General features: G+C 42.5%; 1 protein-coding gene across 3 annotated transcripts; it reads left to right on the top strand.

Moving 5' to 3' along the window:
- Positions 1 to 6,417: 6,417 nt before the first annotated feature.
- Positions 6,418 to 24,269, top strand: wfdc1 (WAP four-disulfide core domain 1). 3 transcript variants are annotated; one of them, XM_035419783.1, is made up of 7 exons: positions 6,418 to 6,914; positions 19,367 to 19,556; positions 20,318 to 20,401; positions 20,978 to 21,118; positions 21,525 to 21,575; positions 21,740 to 21,811; positions 22,313 to 24,269. In XM_035419783.1, exons 1-6 carry the CDS (start codon positions 6,786 to 6,788, stop codon positions 21,796 to 21,798), a joined length of 654 nt encoding a protein of 217 aa, XP_035275674.1. In that variant the 5' UTR covers positions 6,418 to 6,785; the 3' UTR covers positions 21,799 to 21,811; positions 22,313 to 24,269. The 3 variants fall into 3 exon arrangements, with proteins under 3 accessions (XP_035275674.1, XP_035275675.1, XP_035275676.1); XM_035419784.1 differs by having other exon boundaries at positions 6,418 to 6,896; XM_035419785.1 differs by lacking the exon at positions 21,525 to 21,575.
- The last annotated feature ends 446 nt before the right edge of the window (positions 24,270 to 24,715 follow it).

Consider the following 24,715-nt stretch of genomic DNA (forward strand, 5'->3'; position numbering starts at 1 on the left):
ATTGTTTCTTCTCATCCACCTTAATTAAATGGGTTGAAAATGAATAGACATGTTAAAAATACATTAAGATATCCTTTAACCATTGCATTAATTACATTTCAGCGTTATAATGAAGGTAGTATGATCATTATACCAGGACTTGTCTTTACTTGAGATCATTTTCTAGAAGTGCACATCACACATTACTGGCAGATGTGTACATAATGGTTTAAGTTTTGTACTTGAATAAAAGTTTTTAAAATACCGTTTATATATATATATATATATATATATATATATATATATATATATATGTGTGTGTGTGTATATATATATATATATATATATATATATTTATATATTTGTGAATGGTGAATGTAGTCACACATGCACACAGCTAAGAGCTGTGGGAGAGTTCTGTTAGCCTTCCCATGGGAAGAGCCCGTTTGTTATCTGATCTGGTGAAATATGCGATTAAAGGCTGCAAATTACCACCGTGTCTCTATCGCACGGAACTTAAGCCCCCATCCTGTTCAAAGAGTTTCCGTCGAGCAACCACTATCCAATATCCTTTAAACTTTTCTACTCCCTTCCCCCCTCTCTCTCTCACTCAATCTATCTCTCTCTATCGCTCTTAGTATGATGCATAAATTGCTGCATCCTCTTATCCAGCAAGAACTGGTGCTGGAAGCGAGCAACAGCTTTATAGCTTTCCTTCTACCCCAGTGGGTTGTCACTTGTAGAACGTTCTGGAACATTTTGGCAGTCTTGTGTCATTCTAGGAGTTTTACCATGAGGAAATTGAATTGAATCGAATATCTTTATTTTCATTCCAAGATTTTGTTGAGCATTCACATACAGAAGAAACAAACAACATTTAATATTTCAAATCTCACTATTGAGACATTTAACATTTACAAGCTAAATAGTTTTAAAAATGGAACAGTAAACCAGTAAAAACTTAAAATAATTCCTCCCCATCTTTTTGTAAGCACAGGGATTCCATTACAACTCCAGTTCCACTGTCATTACACAGGCACAAGGCATGAGTTGCTCTCTTTGAAACTTAAATGTGTGTTTTCTCACTCTTCCATATTTCCTGTCAGATGTCTCTGTAGGTGGGCAGAGAGAGGGCATCACTGTCTTGACAAACATTAAAACATGAGGAATTCTCTTTTCACTTGCGTAATGAATCAACAATCAACCATAAAACAATTATGTAAAAATAATAAAAACAAAGAAAGGCCCATCTGATTGTTATAAAAGTTATAATCCAAAGCCTAAGAAGGAACAAACCACATCAAATGACTGAATAGATGCTTCTTTATTTAAAGACCGAAGAGTTAACAAGGTGGATGGAGGCTCTTTTGAAGCTTCTACGCAGAAACAGTTGATTGACTAAAGGGCCCATCTTCCCTCATCTGCCCCCCCGGCCCATCCCCCCCCAGCCCCCACCCTCCCCAATCCCCCAACCGCCCCAGCGCCACCCCCCCTCCCCAGCTTGCCCTACTTTAACAGGGATCTTAACTGGTAGATGGTTGCTATAGTGAGAGAATGTTGAAATGTTTTCTGTTTGACCTTCCTACTTGAGGGGTCAAGCTCTGGAATTTCGCGCAACTACCTGAGTTCAAAGAATCCTGAGTTTGTGCCGGTTAGCAAGGAATGAGGGAGACACAAAAAGGTGGGGGAAGGAAAGAGTTTAGAGGATCAGGGAGAGGGAGGAGGAGGTGTAATCTTCCCTGGATCTTTCCCTTAAGGTGGCGGGTTGGCAGTGACAGGGGGAGGATCATGGGAAACGGACGCAAGTGAGCTGTGATTGGACCATGTACAGGAGGCAGAGGAGTTAACGAGCTGCTGGAGTCACAGACCGTAATAAATTACCTGTATGTGAGCAGGGTGATAAATGTGTGCATGTGTGTGCGTGCATGCCAGAGAGAAAGACATGGTGTGTGTTTGTGTGTGTGTGTGTGTGGGCGGCAGAGAGAGAGAGAGACAGAGAGAGACGGAGCAGTGGGATATTTGCACTTGTGAGCATGTGCGTAAGAGAGAAAGACATGGTGTATGTGGGTCTACAGTATTCTTTCTCCATCTTTGAGACAGGCATACAGACTAGTGTACACACATGCAGACTCTCTCCCCTCTGATATGCACATGTTTCTAAAGCAATGAAAAGCACAGTAAAACATCTAGTCTACCCCTATGCCAACAGAATAAAGAGCAATGTGTAAATGGAGAAAACTTTAGATGTCTTTGTGTGCGAGAGACAGAGAGACGCAGAGTTTACAGCTGATTACAGTGTTTCAGGACACAAACAGATGTGTTTAGTCTGTGGCAGAACACCCACACCCAGCCCACAGGCCTGTTCTATTGTCCCCACCCAGCTCTACCCACTCTCCATCTTGGGTAATCTACACTCTCCATCAAAACTACTCCTGACACCACCGCAAACTACGCATTCGCTCACATGCACACAAACAGTCTACATACGCACCCACATACCCACCTACGCACATACTCACTGATGCACGTACAGCCACTCACACACACGCACACACACGCACAACTACTCACACTAACACAGCGCTGAGAGAAGGGGCGATGCCATTCATTTGAACTTCGATCCATCCATCAATCCATCCATTATCCAACCCACTTATCCGGGTCAGAGTTGCAGGGGGTGCTGGACCCTATTCCATCATGTATTTGGTGAGAGGCAGGAATAGCCCTTGGACAGGTCGCCAGTTCGTCACGGTCACTTGTACTTGCTTTTCATGATGTATTTTTACTGGTACATTTTCACCTTGTTTGCTCTATTTCTGTGATATTCCAATGTATATTCTCAGGGCGCCATTGTAAAATAGTGCTTTTCTCTCAATTTCTCTCTGTTTAAATAATGGTCTCTATCTGTCATTCCATTGCAAGCCACAGCCAGTTACATTGCTAGGGTGACCATGGTTGCTGACTTGCTTATATTGCTGCTGACCACAGATTGAATCATCAAGCTAACTTTTGCTTTTCAGTGACCACTATTGTACGTCTTCAATGGGGCCTCTCACCCCCCCCCCCCCTAAAAAAAAAGAAACCATGTGGTCCTCTTTCAACCCTCTTTCATTCCCCTTCCCTCTCCCTCTCTTTCTGCTGTTTGCGCACCTTTTTGTTCTCCGTTGACAGGCTGTGCAAGACTCAAGAAGACTCGCTGTGGGGTTCAGTTATATGCTCAGAAGAAAGATGGGGCACTAGTTAAGGGTCAAAGGGGAGGGGCTCTCCAGAGTGACCCTCCTCACCACCAACCTCAATAGGGCAGCAGTATAGTGTAATAGCTGGGGAACTGCTCTCCTAACCTAGTGGAACGTCATTCCCAAGTGGAACAGCAGCTGTACCATTCCGGAAATGTCCACCTGTATAAATAGATTGCTTGTTATGTTAAAAAATACATGCAAGTCACACTGGATAAAAATGTGTGCTAAGTGTATAAATGTAAATTCACCACCAACACCTCACTCACAGGCCAGGAGAGCCTCACTGCCCCAGTTTCTGCTTTCAAGGGAGGTGTGTGATGTGTATATGAAGTTTAGGAAAGAAATTCTAGTTGTGCATTTATTTTTTTTAAATTGCCCTTTTAACAAATATACAAAGAACACACACTTCAAGGCTGAATTCGGCAGGCAGAGCATAAAAGGAAGATGATGGGATTTGAAGTCCAAACACTGTGGTTGCGGAGTTGTTTGACTGTTACAGGACGTCACCACCCACAATGGTGAAGTGTAAGAACGCATTTTTTTCTGTAGTGTTTTCACATAGAAGGAAGGTAGTGCATCTGCGACCACACCTTTCTGCCGTGCTCATCATCATCCTCATCCTCAACCTCTCCTCCCTCCTGGTCTTTATCAGGCTGTTTTTCCATTCCGTCGTCCTACCCATCCCATCTGCATGGAATTAGAGCAGGCGCAGATTGGAGAACGTCGGTCCCCCTCTGCTGCAGCCACAGCTCGGCTGGAAGAGACAGTCGGCTCAGATCAGAGGAACTCGCGTTTCTCTGAAGCCCACGTAGGCGCAGCCACATGTTTGAGGGACCTGTTTGGAGAGTGCAAACAGTGCAAGCAGACCCCTGCGCAATCTGTGTAGGATTTCTATGGGCTCCAAAGCAGACTTGAGGTTCTCACATGCTCTCTCTCTCTGTCTCTCTCTCTCTCTCTTTCTCTCTATCTCTGTGTAGTCTGGAGAGATGAGAATTAATATTAATAATATTAATATTTAACAACATATTAAGATGATGATGTGGCAAATGGTTATGTTTATATCTCTAAAAGCCTGCGTTCTATTGCTTTGCTCAAATTCTTTTTCTCTTTTTCCTTTCCCCTCTTTTATCTGTTTGTTTTTCTTGTGTCTTGCTATTGTTCATTTTGATTTGGTGGTATATTTTTGCTGCTTTTGCGGTTGCAGAATGGCTCTATGTATTGTATAGTAAAGGTTTGTTAAAACGAAAGCTCTCCCTCCCTCTCTCACACAAGCAAACACGCACGCATACACTCTCACACACACATAAATTATCAGGGACAGGCAGGGACAAACACACAAGCATTAACTCACATAAGTACAGCAGCAGAGCCTTGCAATGTAGAGCATTCATAACGCTGGCCATTTTGAAGCATCATCTTCATAGCTCAGAGTTACGGAGTTCATACAAAACATTGTAGCAAATACGCTTCACAGATAACAAAGTAACACTGAGGAAGTCAAAACACCGTATGAAACGAAGAGCAATAACACACTCAATAGATGAAAAGAAATATGAATAATAACTGAATGAAAATAAAATCCACAATAAAATGTACAGTGCTCTTTTACACTCTACTTTTAATTAGTTAAATTAGTTAATTCGTTTTAAAAAACTATACGGATAAATAAAAAAGTATTTAAACTTTTACAAAAATGTTTTTCAAAAAATGTGTATGTTCATAATATGTATAGAAAATTAAAGCAAGTTTTCAAAGTTCTGAGGTGGAGGTGGGGGTGGGGGGTGGGAGGGGTCAAGGGTTTTGTAACACTTGAGCAGGGATCCAAGCTGCCGTGTCTCGGCACAGAAAGAAAGGGGTGTTGGGGAAGGGGGGAGCCGGGAGGGCTGGGTTTAACGGTCTCCTGCAGCTGTCATTCCTGCCTGCGCGAGAGGGTGGGGCGATGCTGCAGCTGTCATTCTGAGTGGGAAAAAAACGGACATTTGTGGGGGGAAGGGGAAGGGTTACTCTGGGAACCCCGGTTGAGTGATGTCCACAAAGGTCTGCCCCCAATAGACAAAAACGCCCTCGGACCCAATTAGGAGTCCAGTCAGTCCAATTGATTGTTCAATCAGAACAGTGGACGTATTACATTCCACAACTAATTGAACACAACAACAAACACGACAACCTTTTACATGTCCTGCTTTGTGCTCTTGGCATAATTAATTTATATCTAGTGCTTTAGAAGGTGTAAAAAACAGCACAAATTGCTGCCTTGAGAATGTTGTTAGCCAGGTCTGGTTCATTTAACGCTCAAAAGCCGGATACAATTAGGTTCTCTTATATTGTAAGTCGCTCCGTATGAATGTGATGTAATGCAATGGCGATAGCAGGGTGCAATTGATAGCAGAAGGGAGTGTAACGGTGGCTATGGTTCAGACAGTCGGCTCTCCTGCTGAGTTTCCATAGTCTGAGAATCCCACAGTGATGTCCTCTTCCTCACTCAGAGAGCTTTTATGGGGGTGCTTTTTATTCTTTGGGCAGTAAAATTGGATACAACACACAGCCACCAAATTCACAACATGCCCTTTCTTTACTTAGCACCTACACTGAACAAACACCATATATGCACACACACACACTAATACACACACAAACATGCATGTATGCGCACACAAGAGCACACACACACACACACACATTCATACACACACAAACATGCATGTATGCGCACACAAGAGCACACACACATACACACACAAACATGCATGTACGCGCACACAAGAGCACACACACACACTCATACACACACAAACATGCATGTATGCGCACACAAGAGCACACACACACACTCATACTCACACAAACATGCATGTATGCGCACACAAGAGCACACACACACACTCATACACACACAAACATGCATGTATGCGCACACAAGAGCACACACACACACACTCATACACACACAAACATGCATGTATGCTCACACAAGAGCACATACACACACAGACACACACACACACACATATTCTCAGTGGTCATTTGGTCTCTGTGTTTTAAGTATAGTCAACAGGTCTAAAAATATATTTTATATTCGTCCTTGTTTCTGCCTCTCTCTCTCTCCCCCCTCTCTCCCCTTCTCCCTCCCCTTCTCTTTGCCCCTTTCTCTCTCTCTCTCTCTCTCTCTCTCTCTCTCCCTCTCTCACTCACACTTTCTGTGAGAGGCAAGCACGTGCTTCCGCGGTAATCACTCAGCAGACAGCGGTCTCATCTTGCCGTCCGGTATTCCATTCTGTCTTTTGCCCTCCTCTTCCCTCACCTTTTTTTGCTTTTTCACTCCCTTCTTCTCATCTCTCTTTCCTGCCACCGCCCCCTCAGAGAGAGAGAGAGAGAGAGAGCGAGAGCGCGCAGTTCTGTTGGAGAACCGAGGCACTATCTGCACGCCCAGGAGAGAAGTGAGCATTTCTGTTGGACTAACATTACTGCAGACAGAGTAAGCGAGATAACCCTTTGAAGCAGGAGAGAAGGACACGCAGAAAAGGAGGGAAAAAAAGAGGAGAAAGGAGAGGGCTGGACGGCAGAGCCATGCAGGGCAGGACCACGCGGACCTCCGTGGCCCTGGCGCTTTGCGCGCTGGTTCTGATATCTGGATCAGGAAGTGCCCGTCGGCTCAGGAAGAGGGGGCTCAGCCAAAAGGTGGGGGACAGAGCGGATGTGAGTAGAGTACACCCACTGTTAAAGAGCCGGGATGGGTGTGCGCGAGTGTGTGCACGTGCCTGTGTGTTAAGAGGGAAAGACTGGATGTATGTTTGTAGGGTTCTGAAATGTTATAAAGTTAGGGCATGTGTTTTGGGGTATAGTGTAATAGATTTTGGTTGCATAGGAAGGCTGAGTGTTATAGAGTTAGGGTACGTAAAAGCGTACAGTGTTACAGACTTACAGTGCATAAGGGTACAGTGTTATAGAGTTAGGGTACATTAAAGCATACAGTGTTACAGACTTACAGTGCATAAGGGTACAGTGTTATAGAGTTAGGGTACATTAAAGCATACAGTGTTACAGACTTACAGTGCATAAGGGTACAGTGTTATAGAGTTAGGGTACATTAAAGCATACAGTGTTACAGATTTATGGTGCATCCATAAGGGTACAGTGTTATACAGTTAGGGTACATTAAAGCATACAGTGTTTTACAGACTTACAGTGCATAAGGGTGCAGTGTTATAGAGTTAGGGTACATTAAAGCAGTATTACAGATTTACGGTTCATGAGAGGGTACAGTACTATAGATTTAGGGTGCATGAGAAGGGTACAGTGTTGGAGTTAGGGTGCATGAGAGAAGTGTTATGCAGTGTTATAGACCTATTGCTAATAAAATAATACAGCATTTGTAGAGTTTATAACAGGATGTAGTGTTACAGAGTTGCAGTGGATAATAGGGTAATGACAGCACACTGTTACAGATTTAGGGTTCAGAACAGGGTACAGTGTTACAGATTTAGGGTTCAGAACAGGGTACAGTGTTACAGATTTAGGGTTCAGAACAGGGTACAGTGTTACAGAGTGTGGGTTCAGAACAGGGTACAGTGTTATAGATTTAGGATTCAGAACAGGGTGCAGTGTTATAGATTTAGGATTCAGAACAGGGTACAGTGTTACGGATTTAGGATTCAGAACAGGGTGCAGTGTTACAGATTTAGGGTTCAGAACAGGGTACAGTGTTATAGATTTAGGGTTCAGAACAGGGTACAGTGTTACGGATTTAGGATTCAGAACAGGGTGCAGTGTTACAGATTTAGGGTTCAGAACAGGGTACAGTGTTATAGATTTAGGGTTCAGAACAGGGTACAGTGTTACAGATTTAGGGTTCAGAACAGGGTACAGTGCTACAAAATTAGGGTTCAGAAAAGGGTACATCATTACAAATTTAGGGTTCATAACAGGGTACAGTGTTACAGATTTAGGGTTCAGAACAGGGTACAGTGTTACAAAATTAGGGATCAGAAAAGTCAAAAATCATTACTAATTTAGGGTTCAAAACAGCGTACTGTGTTATAGAGTTTGGGTTCAGAACAGGGTACAGTGTTACAAAATTAGGGATCAGAAAAGGGTACATCATTACTAATTTAGGGTTCAAAACAGCGTACTGTGTTATAGAGTTTGGGTTCAGAACAGGGTACAGTGTTATAGATTTAGGGTTCAGAACAGGGTACAGTGTTACAGATTTAGGGTTCAGAACAGGGTGCAGTGTTACAGATTTAGGGTTCAGAACAGGGTATAGTGTTACAGATTTAGGGTTCAGAACAGGGTGCAGTGTTACAGATTTAGGGTTCAGAACAGGGTACAGTGTTACAGATTTAGGGTTCAGAACAGGGTGCAGTGTTACAGATTTAGGGTTCAGAACAGGGTGCAGTGTTACAGATTTAGGGTTCAGAACAGGGTACAGTGTTATAGATTTAGGGTTCAGAACAGGGTGCAGTGTTACAGATTTAGGGTTCAGAACAGGGTACAGTGTTACGGATTTAGGGTTCAGAACAGGGTGCAGTGTTATTGAGTTTGGATTTAGAACAGGGTGCAGTGTTACAGATTTAGGGTTCAGAACAGGGTGCAGTGTTATTGAGTTTGGATTTAGAACAGGGTACAGTGTTACAGATTTAGGATTCAGAACAGGGTACTGTGGTACAGATTTAGGGTTCAGAACAGGGTACTGTGGTACAGAGTTTGGATTTAGAACAGGGCGCTGTCTTGCATCGTTAAAGTGTGTCTGGCGAGGTAGACTATCATGTAGAGCATGATATTGTGCAAGAGTGCTATTGAACTGATGACAGCAGCATCTTTACAGGGCTCTGCGATGAGGGAGGTTTCTTTAGTATAGCAGGGTGCAGAGCTGCAACAGGATCGAGCTGGTAAAAATCTGAGGAGCATTGCAGGTTGCATGTCTAAATGCCTGTGGACAGGAGGCGGGGGGGGGGGGGTGTCCGAGAGGGTGGGAACTCCACTTTTTTCCGCCCTGACACCCCCCACCCTGCCCCAGCTCGTTAACTCCTCTCAGCGCTGAACTGATTGATCAAAGTTAGCGCGGCCCAGTGTGGTGCCCTTCTTTGCCCGTCGGACTGCAGAACGGACATTCCTCCTGGACACGGCTTCAAAGCCACTGTAATTGGAACATGCTGGATATCCTCAACAGTTATAAAGCCACCCCCCCCACCCACCTCTCTCCTCTCTCACTCAGTCTCTCTCTTGCTCTCTCTCTCTCTCTCTCTCTCTCTCTCTCACTCTCACTTGGATTAAAACATCTTTAATTAGCATATTTTATTTTAGGTATCTGTCCCTTCCTCCTGTACAAACAGTTCTCATTCTCCCTCCATTTCCTTCAATTATCACATCCATCTCTTTTCCTTCCACGTTTCCTTTACCCACTACCCAAATCAGAAATACCACTGGAAAATCGCAATCAAATAAAATCGACTTCTGATTTCGAATGAGATCACCGATCAGTGAGCAAAGGAGTTAACTGCGGTTCTGAGATAGTACAGAGATTTATTGGAGGGGACCTTTCGCTTTCTGGCCAGCAGAACCCCTCCCTCCCTCAACCTAGTTCTGATGCAGCCTGGTCCAGGTCCTGGCCAGGATCTGATCCAGTTGGGTCTGATTGCAACCAGGATCTGGTCCAGTTGGGTCTGATTACAGCCAGGATCTGGTCCAGTTGGGTCTAATTACAGCCATGATCTGGTCCAGTTGGGTCTGTCTCAGATCATCGTCTTAACTGGCTGAGCGTGCTCAGTTCTGCAGAGCCTTGTGGGATGTTTTCCAGACCGAATTCCCCCTTTATCATAGCTGCTGTAGATTCAAAGTGGAATCACATACACCCAGTATGCTACTGAGTGACAGAAACAGGTGGCACGCAGATACTGTAGTGGTCACCTGCTCTCAGTATGAAGAGCATTACTAACTGACAAATCAATCATCTCAGCATTCCCTTTACAGTTTAAATTTTACATGGCAGGTACAATTAATCAACACAAGCGACCCATGCTGAGAATTGACACCTGTGAGTTTAAGGCATGCCTTTCGCACCAGCTTACCCACAATCCTCAGCATCTGAGCATGCTCAGACTCCACCCTCAGCACCTTGAATGAGAACACTTTGCCAAGACATACCTTTCCAACTCAGAGGGGCATACTGCTGTGTGGAAGTAAAAGGTGAAGTGCTCCTGTGCAGTATTGTCTGGATATTTGGGGTCTCTGTTAGTGGAGGGATATACAAGACATATGGAGGTCTTTCTGTTTGTGCTATAGATTCAGGGATGTATAAGGGTCACAAGGGTCTCTGTTTATTTGCAGTGGTATTGAAGGTATACATGGGGTCTGTGGTTGTGCAGTAGTATTAAAGGTATACAGGGGTCTGTGTTACTACATTAATTAGTATCAAGGTTGTGTGGGAGTCTCTTTGTGCTGTGTGTGTTGTGGTATAGCAAGCAGCCTATGTAAGGATCCCTGTGATGGGGAATTAGTTGATGGAGCAAGTTTTTCTGGCAGCAGAAAGTGGAATGTTATTTCGACATTTATACAACCTAAACTGCACACATGTGGATGTGTCTTAGTGAGGCCGTGCACAGAGAAATACCCTGCATTCCAATCATGGGTCTGCCTGTGTCTGTCCGTTAAATGATTCTCCCTCCTCTCCATGAGGTCAAGCAGTCAGTTACATTACATTTACAGGCATTTAGCAGATGCTCTTATCCAGAGCTACGTTCTACACAGCATTTACATCCATGTATACAGCTGGATGTACAGTATATAGTGAAGCAATGCAGGTTTAATATCTTGCTCAAGGGTACAACGGCAGTGTCATACCCGGGAATAGAACTTGTGACCTCTGAGGCTATGTATCAAAACATTTACTCAGGACATTTGCTTACATTTACTGGTCATCTCATGGTTTCTTGAAGAAAATTCAGGCGGTCAACACTGTATTGTTACCATATAAGGGAGTTAGGCTTCCTTCTGGTTGCCTAATATAACTTCTATATTTAATTATTATGAGACAGAACAGTCACCTGTTAGCACACAATCATGATATTGATATTCTTACTAAATGAACTTATGTACAACTTTTTTATTTTATTTTTATTTATCCTTTATTTAACCAGGAAGGTCCCATTGAGATACAATATCTCTTCTGCCAGGGAGTTCTGAGCTCCATAATGTTTGGGACAAAGGCATTTTTTTTTTTGATTTGGCTATATACTTCACACTGTCAGAGTTGTAATCAGACAATGAACAATTTCTGCTTTTATTTAAGAATATGTTTATAAACATCTTTTTGTATGCAATGACTGCTTGACCCATAGACCTCACTAAGTGCTGAGTATCTTCTCTGGTGATGCTCTGCCAGGCCTGTAGTGCAGCCATCTTCAGTTCCTGTCTTTGTCCAGGGTGTCTTGCTTTCAGTCTTGTTTGTTTCGGAGGCTATTTGCCTTAAGTTTTCTCTTCAGCATATGAAACACATGTTTAATTGGATTCCGACCAGGTGAATGGCTTAGCCAGTCTAGAATTTTCCAGTTTTAGACTTTACAAAATTCCTTTGTTGCTTTAGTACAGGAGCGTCCAATATCATCCAAAAACTGCCAGTGTGGCAGTTTAGCCCAAAACTAAGGACCTAATTGTACTTACTGATGTCTTTATTGTAGACCATGATTAGATAATCTGTTGAATCAGGTGTCGAAGGGGTGTTAGGGGGTTGGGGAGGTGGTTTGGGGGGGGGGGGGGGTGGTGACTCTTTTCATGCCTCGCACCCATATGTATGACAGGCTAGCTCCACCCCTTAGTCATAGTAATTGTAGAAGTAGTAATAGCAGGTGTAGCAGTTGTAACAGTACAGTAGCAGCGGTAACGTTAGTTGTTGTAATAGCAGTAACAATGGTAGTAGTAGAAGTGGTGCAAGCAGCAGTACTAATAGTTGTAATGTATTAGTAATATTAGCAACAGTAGTAATAATAGTGAAGTAATAGTAATACTAGCAGCAGTCGTAATAGTAGTAAAGTAATAGTAATATTAGCAGCAGTAGTAATAGTAGTAAAGTAATAGTAATATTCGCAGCAGTAGTAATAGTAGTAAAGTAATAGTAATATTAGCAGCAGTAGTAGTAGTAGTAAAGTAGTAGTAATATTAGCAGAAATAGTAATAGTACTCACGCCACATATAAATGTATCAGTGGGGCATTCGCTCCGGTAGTGTTCCCTCAACGTTTAACATTGGACTGCAAACATTTTTTCAAACTGTTTTTTTTTATATTTAAAAAGGTCTGTCTGGGGACAGCCATTGGAAATTAGCAGAAACTACAAATGTTCTTACATTAGATAGCTGTTTTGCAGTTCTCTATGCAAATTGAATCTGTTCCTATTAAATAAATATTTTTTAAAATAAAATAAATAATGGTCATAGCAGTAGTAGCAGCTGCAGTAGTAGTAATGGTAGTAGCAGCAGTTGTACTAGTAGTAGTAGCTGCAGTACTCCCGTGGAGGAAAATACTTTTTTCATGCAAACTGAACTAGACAGAGTTAATACGACTAATCCCAGTCAGGCGGTGTGCAAATGTTTGAGAACATTAGAGTATTTCAGAGCACGAAGCCCCCTGATTTTCCTCTAAAGATCAAAAGACAGATTTCTTAATTAAGATGACTGAGTGTCAGACAAAAGTCTCCCGCTCTGTCCCCCCACCCCCCCAAACTCCCCCCATCTTCCTGTTCAGCAGAGCCTCTCCACTGCAGTAAATTACAACACTGCGCGTTCCCTCATGTGACATATCTACAGAGACAATTCTCAGGGTGAAGTTCCTGGCTCTAGGGGTGAAAGCGCAGTCAACCGGCTTTAACTCAAACCTACACACACTCTGACCTACTGATTCTGACCCTGACCTCCAATGAGGGGGTTGGGGTGTCTGGGATGGCTGAACCCAGATCAGTTGTCAGGGACAAAAAGTATATGGACACTGCAGCTTTCAGTAGTTGGCTGAAGTTACTTTCTTACCTCCAGGATCAGTTTGTTCACTCCTCTCCTCTATCAAGAACTTTTCTCTTTTTTTCTCGGCAAAATGCTATTACTGATACAGGAAACAGCATTTATCAGCAAAAAACAACAGCATATGTACAGTGCTTAGTCTAGACTTAGGATGTGCTTTTACAATAACTGAACCTGGGAGAGAGCACTTATGAATGTGACTAGGAAGTTGTGTCTTTCTCTCTTTAGAGAGATAAACTGTATTGGAGTGGAAAGTACTGAGAAAGTAGTTCCCCCCTGGCCTCTTCCACACTGACTGACACGACAGCGGAAGGCTGTCTCTCTGTCCCCCTCCAGCGCTCTCTCAGCCTGGGGATACGGCTAGGCAGCCGGCAGAATTAAAGGCACCCCGCCCCCACGCACACCCACTTCTCGCCTCTCTGTTCACATGCACACACATGAGCACACACAGACATGCACACATGTACTAATGCACACATGCGCATGAATACACATGCAGACTCGCCTGCACATGCACACACATGAGCACACACAGACATGCACACACCTACTAATGCACACATGCGCATGAATACACATGCAGACTCGCCTGCACGTGCACACACATGAGCACACACAGACATGCACACATGTTGAACTCATAAGTACTCTGTTAGAGTTGAATTTACACTGGACAGTTCACTGTGAAGGCACACATTTGTCTGTGCACACATGCACAGATACAGTGTATGCAGTACACACACATGCAAGTAGTGCACACATATGCACACATAAACATGTACATGCACAGCACCTTCATACAGAAAAAGGCCACTGATACACACATACAAACTAATGCACACAAATCCACACTTGCAAAGAAGCATACATATAGATATAAGCACACGCACACACACACAAACACACACATGCAGACATTAGTGCCAAACATTTGCTTTGAGTTTAATAGCAGCGGGGTTTGGATGTAGCGGTCAGTCAGCCTGCCAAAGAAACCACACAGTATAAAGCATGCACACCAAAGAGTAATGAAATTAGCTAAACCTCCCACATGCCATGCAACACCAAATGCAGGCTAAAACACACACACACACGCACACACAGTAACACACACAGTAGGACAATAGGAAGAAAACATTATAAAATAGAGTATCAATTTTTTCAACAAGAAAGGACAGAGATGGTTTGCACATGAAGCAGGGACCCTTAAGTGTGTGTGTGTGTGTGTGTGTGTGTGTACGTGTGCTCATGCGAGGCAATGCAACAGCTGCGACTGCCTGTCTGTCTTGATGCTCCCCCCATGGAATAGTGTACCTACTCTAACCTAACCCCCAATGACCTTTGACCCTTGACCCCTGAACTGAAGCAGAGCCGGCACATTGCTGCCAGTGGGGCGTGCAGTTCAGACAAAGGCTCCACGCTGGCTGCAATCGTCATAGAAACAGTAACCTTGTAACAGCTATGGCAGCAGTGTGAATAAATGGCTCTATTACAGATCTGATTAAGTTAACATTTTACAGAAGGCAGCAATCTCACACACCCACCCACACACACACATACACACACAAGCCCACACACACGCACACCCACAGTAATTTAAAATACAACTTCACAAGAACCCTGGGATCTCAGTACCACAGAACAACCTGCAATTACCTGGAGCAATAGCTTCCATACTGTAAAAGTAAGCTTCACTCTTTTCACAGTAGTGTGCTGAAAATGGAGAAAACAAAAAACGTATCCTATGTGTGGAATGTATGTGCTTTCAAATTTTAGGGTTTTGGTGGCCCTGAACAAGAATGTTGTTGTGGCCTCGAAGTGCTTGAACATAAAGCGCATGGAGTGTTTATGCCTTTGGCTGGCTCTACTTTAAATATATAGTTACCTACTGGTGAAATAAGCATACTTTACTGGCAGTGATGGTTACTTTTTTTGATTTACTATATACAGAATTCCTAATCCTAGTAGTTTCAGGCCTGTGGCGATACAGGGTCACTGTAAAAACTCACATTTTTCCACCTGTTGGTCACAGCTGGAATTACTTCATATCTTCTTGCATATGATATGAGATAAGGGAAAATTCTGCCATGAATTTTTCCTACCAAAAAAATTTCATGAAAAAAAATAAATAAACAAAAACAATAAAACAACATTTAATACTTTAAATTATATATTTTTTAAAGTCATTTAAAGAATTATGATTCTCTTTCTTTTATCTCTGATTTGTTACACTCATTTCAGTTCAAGTCATTCAAATTAATTTGCACTGATTACACCCGCTCCTGTGTCTTGGTATATTTTCCTTGGATACAAATGGTTCCAAACAGTGACCTCTGCCATAAATGCCAGCTTTGTCAAGCTCATGATTTTCAGTTATTGTTGAGACTGGGGGACAGAAGGTTTAATTCAATTCTGTGGTAACTTTTGAGAACCTAGTTGTGGAGTGTTTAGCACCTGTCATGTTGTGTCCTTCTGTCTTTATAGGTGAGCTTAACTTACATCCACTCGTCCTCTAACAGAGGATGCAGTGTGCTCCTGTTTTGCACATGTGGTCATACGAGCTCTGTTGGAACTGTTAGTTGCCTCATATTGCTTTGGAAACGCACATGTCAAATTGCTGATTGCCAGACCTTTTAACAGATGGAATACTGCTAATTGACATTGACAATGACAATATGACTCACCTGCGTAGCTGCTTTTGTAATTGTGATTTAAAGTTTAAGTCCTTTTTAGATGTAGTGTTTCGGTTATTTTGTCCAGTCCCAGTAGATACACATCCACACTGTACATGGGGTTAAATTTGCATCATCACACACAAATCAGCATAAGTTCCATTGTAGGCCTATCCATGGAGCTTAAGGGTTTTGGAGCTCCCTTTCAATCAGCAGTCACTTTATGTCTTGGAAGCAAGATGTGTGGAGTCTTTAGCTAATCGATCGCTTAAATTAAGCACCTAAGTGCTGAAACACACCAAAGAGACGCTACGCCTGAGGGGTTTTGGTAAATGCAAATTAATCATTCAAATCATCTCTAATTGCAAGATTAGGGGTTCCGGCAATGCCAACTTTCCCCCACCACAAAGAAATCTGGAAACAATTGTCTTCATTGGCATTTTACACATTAGACACAGATGTCTTAGCACTACAAGGAAGATTCACTTTAAAATTCTGCTATAAACATAGTTAAGCAGTGCAAGTGCCAACCAGAGTATACTGTCACACAATATGAGCCAGTCAGAGGGTCACCCAAGTTTACTTTATGTATTTTTTGCGCGTCCCAATAGGTGGTGTGGTTTTCGTTTTTTGTTAGTCCTTGTGAGATTCGATCCTGAAGAAGTTTATTATTAATGAGTGTACAGTATTTCTGTGCTTTACTGCTTTATGTACAGCTTTGATTGAGGACTCATTTTTGAGCACAGCTCCAACAGCAGTGAGGTTTGCTGTATATGCGTGCATGCTAATGATTATATAGCAATTGCCCTGACCTCATTTTTAATACAAAGCATGGAGAGAATTGTGCTGTCCTCCCTACTTTTAAGGAAATAGGTGACAAACAAGATCTGCTGCCTAAATTTGCCTAGATTTGCTTATAAAAGAAAAGCATGGTACTGAAGACACACTTCTTCCACTTAACCACACAATAGTTGTGCCCCTAAACAAACAGAAGACTTACACATGCATTTTTATCTTCGACTTTCCTGTATAGACATGCAATACAGTAAACACCAGTCTCATGCACCAAAAGCATGAGGACATGACTGTCACCAGTAACTTAATATGGTGGATAGAGTCTTTCCTCAATCACCTCACCCAATCTGTTAAAGTCAACAAAGCATCCTCCTCCCCCATTATCATCAACACGCCCCTCCCACAGAATTGCATCAGTTCTCTGGTCTTCTTCACCATCTACACAAATGACTTCAATTGTCCCTCATCAAATTGTCACATTGACAAATTTGTGAATGACATGGCTATTTATAGGACTCATGTCAAACACCCACACTGGGTACTATTACAGGAATATGATTTGCAAATTTTCAGATTGGAGCAAATCAAATAAATTCATCTTAAACACCTAGAAAACAAAAGAAATTATGATAGATTTCAGAGGCCACTAACAACAGCTTGGCATTGGTTCATATAGATCACCAAATCATTGACACAGTTGAGGAATACAGATATCTTGGAACATTCACTGACTGTTTCAGCTCAGCTGAAACAGAAACACAAAAAATATATATTCAGCAAAGGACAGCCCTAACTGCATTTACTCACTAAACTAAGAAACTCTTATGTTAGCAATAAAACCCACAAGTTTTACCGAACGTTCATTGAAAGCACAATTACCTCACCATAAGAAATAAAGTATTGGAAATTGTGAACGCTTCAACTACAATCTGCGGAATAAAATGCCTGGACATTCAAACCATTTTCATTTGCAGAGCCATCATCATTTTCAATATTTCTAATTCATTTATTCATTCATTCATTCATTCTTGTGTTTTCCAAAATAAACATGCCTAATTTAATTGCTATGATTTGATTTTTGATTAATAATGACTGTTTGTTGGGCTCTGCTCTGCTTTGTAATGTAATTAACTTTTATGTAGATTCTGCCCTCAGGGCTTTAACTGGGCCTATGATTTGTAGCTAATTTTGTTCTTTATTAGCAGACATTTCACATCCATATGGAGCACCATTCAATTGTGCATCATAATGTTTTAAAATTACTTCATTGTTAATATTGAGGTGATAAAGCATTCTACTTTTCAGTTCTTTCATGATTAACCTGAAGCTTCCAGCTGAACAGATATATCTGAGTACACATTTCCTTGCCAGGTGTCAAGTTCACTGACTTTCTGGAAGAACCATTTATGCTGAAAACCCTTCTCAGTGGGCAGCAGCAGAATCAGGTCATCTGTGCAGAGAATGAATGTTTTTGACACTAATAACTCTGTCTGTTACAGTTGACAACACACAGGCATTTGGTTAATTTTGTTAGTTATTCACCAGTGCACCGTTTGGCGATTCAGTTTTTTTTCTTTTGTATGTAGCAGTAATTCAATGATGGCAGGAAATATTTCCAAGACATAGGGAAATATGGGACAAAAGTCTTTCAGGAGCGGCACGGTGGTGCAGTAGCCTTTGCATGTTCTCTCATAGGTTTGAATGTGTGTGTGAATGGTGTATGCCCTGAGATAGACTGGTGACCTGTCCAGGGTGTATTCTTGCTTCCTGCTTCAATGCATGCTGGGATAATCTCCAGCCCCCTGTGACCCAGGAATCATTGGGCTAGATAATAGATAGATGGAGTCTTTCTGTATCCTCCTGGATAAGGCCTGGCAATTCATTTTTATCCCCTGTAAGGGACATAAGTCTCTGGTATTAATTCAATAACAATAAAATAAATAATATATTTTTTTATGTTTTGTATTATGTCAAAAATTTTACTTAAACATTTTTTCTGCCTCGTCTCAGGAGGGTATGAGACTGTATTGGTTGAAATGTCTCAGTGAATATTACATTACAAATCCCTGAACACACATCCAGAGTAACTTACATCAGTGTTAGTCTCAGGAATACAAATGTGCAATATCACTGGACGCCCATTTAAAACAGAAGGCCTATTTAAAATCGAAAAGGGTAACATTAACATAGACAAAAGTTTATGTTGTAACAAAAGAACATGCCACTGGAGAGATGACTTATCTTTACCCATATATACTACCTATAACATTAGCCTTAATGGAAATCCAATGAAAGAAAGAATGGATATCTAGAGGGGGTCAGGGGAATGATGGTACAATGAAGAGGTTGGTCTTCAGTCTGTCGGAAGATGGGCAGTTGTGGGAATCTCATTCTGTAATTCTGCAGGACTGTAATTTGTTCTTCACAATTTGTTCTTGAATTGCCAGGGCACCAACCAGAGGATTCTCTTGCTTTCAAGGCTGTAATCTGTTATACTCTTTCTGTAATGAGGGCTATAGTCTGTTCCCCTATAGCACCGACCAAGGGAATCTTGTTGCTTTTACAGCTAGTATAATCTGTTCTACTCTCTCAGTACCTGGGTTGTAATCTGTTCTGCGCAGTCGGTTAGCACATGTGTAGCATACGGGTGGTTACCCAATACCCTCTCTCTGCCCGCAGGATTACGAGTACCCCAGTCAGGTGGCCCAGCACCAGAAGAGCGACCGCTGCCCGCCTCCACCTCAGATGCTTCCGGAAAGGGCGTGCGAGGTGCCCAGCTGCCGCTCGGACTCGGAATGCGAGCGCCACAAACGCTGCTGCTACAACGGCTGCATCTATGCCTGCCTGGAGTCTGTGCAGCCGCCGCCAGGTCAGAGACGCACCCAACGCCTGTCCATCAACAACTGGTTAGCACTGGACGAATGTGACCCCGCACTGATCGTGGGTTGCTGGCTCATTAGTCTCGGGAACCCAGACAATCAGATCTCAAGAGGTCTCAGTTCGCTTACTGTCTGGGAACTAACCGAAGCCATAACAACACATAGATACATCAGGGATAGCAACAAATCGATACACCGGGGATATACCACCTTAGACAATGGTCAGATATTCTGGTTCATGAAAGTGATGTAGCCTATTTGACTCCCTGCTTTCCCTATTTAGCAACTCCATTGCATTTTGTGTTTGAATAATTGTCTTCACCTGAGACCTATCTTCACTGAGTTTATGTGATGTGGTTACATTCTGAAAGTGGCAGGCTGAACCACACTGCTTTCACCAGGTCTACACCAGGCGTGCATGACTAAAGATGTGCTGTTTACAATGCTAATGTGTGCTCATGATACTTTAAAACCAGGAGTGCACAATTCCTGGTGTGCTGTTTTGTGTGCTGGTTTTTGTTCTAACAAATCAACAGCTCTTTGCTATACACTACACTGGTTCACTCCTGTACTTGAGCACAGTTAAATCTTTAGGATACACTTGCAGTTTGTGGCTGTAGCTGGTGCTTATACAAATGTCAGATCAAAATATGACTGAGCTAATGAAATAATTAAGAACAGAAGTGGATCAGGCCCCGTCTTTAAACTGATTGCTCATTATATATTGTATATATTGTTGATTATGTTGCAGTTCTGGACTGGCTTGTACAGCCCAAGCCACGGTGGCTGGGAGGAAATGGCTGGCTTCTAGACGGGCCAGAGGAAGTCCTGCAGGGTAAGGAAGTGCCCCTGACATTAGGTGTAATCCACCATCTGCCCTACATTCACATTAGGCTTTCAAGTGAGGCTTTTATCCATTGCAGGTTTATACAACGTACTTCCCACTCCTTTTACAACTGCAATCCATTTGTGCAGCTCGATATTTTCTGAAGCAATTCAGGTTCAAGTACATTCAAGTACTTTGTTCAAATGCCTAAATCCAATTCAACAGCAAGTTTTATATTTTTTTTATTCATTTTTATTCATTTCCACATTCTTATCCATCTCCTTTTTCTGGCTTGATAGCCCAGTCCATAGCAATCAAAGTCTCCTACAAACTCCCGAATGCTTTTCCCAGTCTAAATGTTTTGGACAATGGAAGAACCTTTAAGGCTCTGGCTATAAACAAAAAAAAATCACCCCTGAAGCTGCAGATGGCCTTGCGTGTGCATGTACGTATATTTCTGTGTATGTCTGTGTGTATGTATCAATGTCTATTTCTGCACTTGTATGAGTTTCCATGTTTATTTGCATGTGTATCTATGTGCATATGTATGTGAGCACATCTTTATTTGCGTATGTCTCCCCCTAGCGGAGGCGTGCAGTACTACAGAGGATGGGGACGAGCCACTGCACTGTCCCACAGGGTACGAGTGCCACATCATCATCCCTGGGAACCCATCCACTGGTGTGCCCAACCGTGGCCAGTGCATAAAGCAGCGAGGATCATCCGGTTAGCATCCTGCAACCCACATATCAACCATAATCAACCACGTAATTAACCATATGGTCAAACACATATCAACCGCATACCAGCGCACCCACCAACCAATGCACGAAATACTCAACAATACACCAGAAACAAGCATCGAATTACTCACATAATGTTGTATCCACTTTTAAGAAGTGGTGGTGGGTATTTAGCAGCTGTGTAACCGGAAACAGCAAGTGACGTATTTAAGAATCTGTGTCACACCCCACACAATCATCTTAGTAACAACTGGATGTTCAATACAGCAACGTCTTTCTCATTTTGAATGCAGCCCAGACTGTGCAATGGCACAGGTTAATTACATCATTGTAAAACACACCTATCAGCTAGCTTGCAGAAACATCCTTTGCGGTCTTGTATTCCCCAGACGGACGCAGTTTGAGACACAAGTACTTCAAAGACTATAAGGACTACGCGGGTAAGAGGACTGATACTACGGTAGAGAATTCCGGAATATTACTACCGCACCTTTAGAAATCCACATTCCTCCAAAAACAATAACATGCTAGCGCCCAGAGATATTTCTCCCTTCATCTCCCCTTCCCGTATCCTCTTAACTTTTGACCTTTCTTTTCACCACAGGAACAAACTCCAACAATGCTGTCGGGTATGAGAAGCATCACCACAAACATCTGGGATAATGAAAACACAGTGGTGAGTGGTGCTGGAAGAGGTGGAAAGGGGGGAAGGGGGGTAGAGAGGGGGGAGACGGAGAGGAGGGGGAGAGAGACAGAGAAAGAAAGAGAGCCCCACTAGCTGCTTTGTATGTGGCAACCTGCCATTGACACAGATGCGCAATGACCGTCAACATCTGCAGTAATTTATTACTTGCAAATTGTAGCTATATCATATGGCAGACATATGGTAGCATGTGTATGGTGTTGTTGTTTTGGTTGAATGTGCATAATATGTGTATATATATTGTCAACAGATTGCAGAGTAGATTTTTTTTGTTGTTCTTACTGTTGTTGTTCTTTGCAACACTTGCTTTGGTAACACAATGCAAGCCGTGCCAATAAGAGAGAGGGAGATATATTCCCTATGAACGCACAATATTCAATATCTGTCTTTTTAACTCAATCTCTTGTTTAACCCCACCTATGACCAGTCAGACAGAGCAGGACCGTTAACATTCTATTCTGACTTTTTTCTAAGGTACTCGCTTCCATGAATTTATAGCCCCATCATCCTCAATTAACCTCACCACCAGTGGCCCATTAAAGCCTCTCCTTCCCAAAACTCAGCGGCAGTCTGGAAAACTTCTGCCCCTCGTCACACTCAAAACGAATCCCAATCATCATCTGCAGAAGCCATCTCGCACGATGCCACTCCCTAACTGTCAATCACCCTGAGATGTTCTTTCAGCCATCTTGGCTCTGAGGATTTCCACCAGTCCACAATAAAGTAAAAACCCAAAACTGGCACTGACTACAGATATATAAAGCCTGGTACAATACAAGTACACACATTTGTCTGTCTGGGATACATAAAATCAATAACATATACAAACCCAGTCCTACCTCTTCGAAAGAGCATTATATGGACAATGTTGCTGGACACAGACATTCAAGAGTATGCAGTCAATATACGGTACATGCATGCATGCATGCACCACAGGTCTTACAGGTTTACATACTTTTTTTTTTTTTTTTTTGAAAGATCCAAGAAATTGTAGCATAATCATAATTCATGTGTGCATTCATGGAAGCAACCTAGAATAAGACTGGACAAGTAGACAGAATTTTGTACCACAACACTATTTCACAAATCAATGTCAATGTGATCTCCTGTACAGAGTGGACTGCAGATTAGGGCTGCACTCCAGATGCAAAGCGTTTGCTTATGGTTTTACCTTGAATGCTCTACTTGCATTAATGGTTCGCAGGATTCACTGAGATATGTCTTCCTGTTTAATGGGGGTGCCAGTGGTGCTATGGTGTAATCCAGAGGTAGGCAACCCTGGTCCAGGAGTGCCAGTGATGTTTTTTTTTTTTAGTGTGACCTTATGAGCTTGATGGTTTGTTAAGAGTCAAAACAATCCAAGAGTCACAGTCTGAATATTCACAGCATATGGTCACCGGTGTCCATGAAAACTGTTAATTAATACAATTATGTTGCTATGGGCTTGGATGGAGAAAAAGCCAGGAACATCTCTGGCACCCCAGAACCAAGGTAGCCTACAACTGTGTACCCAGAACAAGTGGCATATTGTATTAAATACTCATGCAACGCTGTAAACTACCACCCTGACAGAAACCATAGTAACAGCACTCTGTGACCGGACGTTTGACACGGCACCTCTTCAATTTTTAAAACAGCGGGAATGCAGTCCAGCTCTCCTCTCATCAGGACAAAAACGGGACCAAATTAAATTCCAACAGAGGCAGAGGGTGAAAAAAGCCACACCTAAAGATACTGGAGACGCCCACACGAGAGATGGGATAATGAGCTGTCAAATGCTTATCAGCGACTTGCAGATTTGACCTAATCGTTTTACACTGCAGACCCAGAATCTCTTGATTGGCTCAACAAGTCAATAATTGGCAGCGATTAGCTTCCCATTAGCACCATGCTAGTCCAGACCATTACAACACATACCGCTGTCTGACTGAAGACACGTGCATGCATATGTGCAGAAACATACAGATACACCCCGCTTTTTCCTTTTGAGATGCTAGTCGATCATTGACGCAGAAATGCCACCAATAAGCTTGGACACATGACATCATTACCCAAAGAACCCCACAAGTCAGGTACAGTGTCCATAAAGAGGCATAGGAAAGGTAGCCATAAGAACTCACCTTACACTCCACATGAACATGTTTACCATTTTACAGCTTTAGTCCTTGAACACCCAACCAATCTCCATGCAGCATTTGTTCCCGCCCTATCCCTCTTTGCTAAAACCATTCAAAGACATGTCTGAAACTATTCAGACAACAGGAGCCTACCTCTTTACAAGCTCTAGCCATCAGTAAGCTACAGGTATCACAACAAAGGACTCTGGGACAACAAGCTATTCAAGTCCTTCAGCTCCAAAGGATTATACGAAAGACAGGTGCTGTAATATCCAATGTATTTCAAAATAAAAGCTGTACAGATACACACCCAACACTTTTGTTTCTGAAGCTTTTATCTTTGGTTCTTCCGAACACAGGATTCTCCAAACTGTATCCTGCCGAAGAGTTTTAACAAGAGACTGAATTCCAACATGCCACACATGATCACACACGCATGCGCATACACACGCACACATGCACACACACTGATTAAACATTCAGTGATGTGAAAAAGAATGCACACGGTACCTTTGTTTAATTCTATGGTTTTACATATTAGGACTGTTAGGACTTGGTTAGGACTAGAAGAGGGTCCATTATGTGCCAATATATCAATCCATACTATTGAGAGAGGGTTTACTTGCTTTTTCACATCACAGTATACACATGACCTTTTAATGCTGCTGCAGACAAACACTGCACACAACACCACAAAACTATGAGCACTTGTTATAACCAGACCATATCAGTCCCCACAGCAGTGAGCACAAGCCACACA

Source organism: Anguilla anguilla, chromosome 5 (genome assembly GCF_013347855.1).
Source record: "Anguilla anguilla isolate fAngAng1 chromosome 5, fAngAng1.pri, whole genome shotgun sequence".
Taxonomy (NCBI): Eukaryota; Metazoa; Chordata; class Actinopteri; order Anguilliformes; family Anguillidae; genus Anguilla; species Anguilla anguilla.